Consider the following 2414-nt stretch of genomic DNA (forward strand, 5'->3'; position numbering starts at 1 on the left):
CCGCGCCCCACACTCCCGGCCGGCCCGCTCCCCGCTACCTTCTTCAGCTCGTTCTCGCTGGCGCCGGGCGGGACGCCCAGGATGTCGTACAGCTTCGTGTCGGCCACGTTCGCCATGGCGGCCGGCCGGGCAGCGCGCAGGAAAGAAGGCGGCGGAGCGGACGGAGCGAAGCCGGACCCACAGGCGGCGGCGGCGCAGGCCGAGGCAGACAGCGAGGGGAGCGGGGCGGGGCTGAACTTTGACCCGGCGCAAGGCGCGCCGTGACGTCGCCGCGCGGGCCCGCCCCCCAGCCTGGGCCGCGGCCGTTGGGCGCGGAGGCGGAGTTGCGGGGTGCGCGCTGCTTGGCGGGGTCCGGGCCGCGGGGGTTCCGGCGGGATTGTCCGGAAGAGGTGGGCACGGCGCTTTCCAGGAATTGGGCCCACACTGAGAGTCGTGTACCAAGGGCGTCGCGCGGGTGACGCCACCCTGAGCGCCGGGGGATGGAGAAGCCGCCCCTTGGTGAACCCCGAGCCCGGCGGGAGCAAATCCGGGCCGGCGCCCGCGGAGGCTCCAGAGATGACCTCGAACGCCGAGACGCCGGCGGACCCTCGGGGGTGTGGGTGTGTGTGTGTGAGAGAGAGGTGGGAACAGCACCTGGGGTGGGTGTGTGTGTGTGTGAGATGGGAACAGCACTTGGGGTGTGTGCTTTATGGGAAGTTTCTCAGACATCCACCAAAGAGATTAGTGTTATTAAACCCATGTACGCATCCTCCGAGTTCAGCAGTTAGCTATACTTCAGCAAGTTTGTTCCATCTATTCCCCAACCCCCAGGGTTTTAAGGGAAACCATTTTACTCATAAATACGGTAAATCTCTTAACAGAGGACTTCTTAAGGCATTATCACATTTAATTAAACTAACAATTCCTTAATCTAATTCCCAGCCTATGTTCAGATTTTCCCAGTTGTTTCATGTCCTTTTACAATTGGTTTGTGGTATCCAGATCCAAACCAAGTTCCACGCGTTGCATCTGGATCTTACCTAGGTTTAAAAAAAAAAAATCAAGTCAACAGCAGGGGGTCTAGATGACAGACTGGCAGTGTACAGTCACTCGGTGGTTGATGCCCATTGGTTTACGTTCATTTAGTTTAGCTCAGAAAACATTCACTTCGCACCTACCCCGCTTATGCGCAGAAGCCTGAGCTGGAGGAGGAGAATGTTACAGGAGAATAAGCCGTGGTGCCTGCCTTCAGCTCACAGTTTATGGAGACGGAAAAATAAGGTGTTTTGATGCCTTGCAGCCTGAATTGGTAGCAGAGACCCCATAAGCATCTCACTCAGGATAATCTTTCTTCTCCCAGGCCTGGTTGTGGAGGGCCTTGAGTACCATGCCAAGCGGTTTGAAATTTATCTTGAAAACCCTGCTGAGTCATTGATGAGAAGTCACAATGTTCCTTCCACCAAACTCCCTTTTCCACACATCCCACCACTGAAAAGCCACTTGGTCTATGCAGTCTTTCTTTATTCTACCACCTGGTGAGGACTGCTGTCTCATTTGAGTTCCCACTACCCTTGCTTTTTGCCTTTTGCGGACAGGTATGATAACGCGACGTACGGTATTTCGGTACGTTGAGTCTGAACTCCATCAAGAGGCGTAGGTTCCTTATGGGACATTCATTCTTCCGTGCCCCACAAGGTCTGGCTTTGAATGCAGTAAACCAAAACCAAACCAGTTGCCACTGAGTCGATTCAGACGGCTGACAACCCTACAGGACAGCAGAACTACCCCCTAGGGTTTCCAAGGAGCAGCTGGTGGATTTGAACTGCCAACCTTCTGGTTAGCAGCCGAGCGCTTAACTGAATGCAGTGAAGGCCTCATCAGTCCGTGGACGTATGCCATTACCATGTCATCGCGGACCTTCGTCTTCCTCGTGCAATGCTATGACGGACCATTCCTCCTCTTCACATTTCGGGATGTCCGCAGGAGGCAGGATAAAGTCACGGTGGAGTAGATGATGGGGGTTGGCAGCCTGGCTCTGCCATGTATTACCCATGTGACTTTGGGCAAGTTACTTGACTTCCCTGAGCCTGAGTTTCCTCTTGGGTAAAATGGGGTTTAACAATGGTATTTGTATCATTGGCTTGTTTTGAGAGTTAAACGTTAACTCACGTGGAGTCCTAGAACGGAAGCTAGAGCCAGTTCAGGGTTAGATGTCGTTCTTTGCCATTTGCCTACAAGCTGTCTCTACGTCTGTGCCCACTGCGTGCGTTCATCTACAGCCCTGGGTGCCATAATGTCACCCTGACTTCCTCCTTTCCCTGTCTGGAATTTCCCTCAGTCACATTTCATGAGCTCACCTTCCTGCATCTCCCTGCTTGGCACTTGTGATTCTTTCTTCCTCCCTTAGTTGCTGCTCCACAGGAGAATATGAGCTG

At 54.3% G+C, this 2414-nt stretch overlaps 1 protein-coding gene across 1 annotated transcript in view; it reads right to left on the reverse strand.

Annotated features, from left to right (window-relative positions):
• DNAJA2 (DnaJ heat shock protein family (Hsp40) member A2) overlaps positions 1 to 217 on the reverse strand; it is a 15042-nt gene extending 14825 nt beyond the window's left edge. Inside the window, exon 1 of the mRNA XM_004371632.2 lies at positions 39 to 217. Within this exon, the coding sequence (XP_004371689.1) occupies positions 39 to 116 (78 nt within the window). The 5' untranslated portion in view covers positions 117 to 217. The remainder of the gene's footprint in view (positions 1 to 38) is intronic.
• Between the last annotated feature and the right edge of the window lie 2197 nt (positions 218 to 2414).

The sequence above is a fragment of the Trichechus manatus genome, unplaced genomic scaffold, assembly GCF_000243295.1.
Source record: "Trichechus manatus latirostris isolate Lorelei unplaced genomic scaffold, TriManLat1.0 scaffold00014, whole genome shotgun sequence".
Classification (NCBI taxonomy): Eukaryota; Metazoa; Chordata; class Mammalia; order Sirenia; family Trichechidae; genus Trichechus; species Trichechus manatus.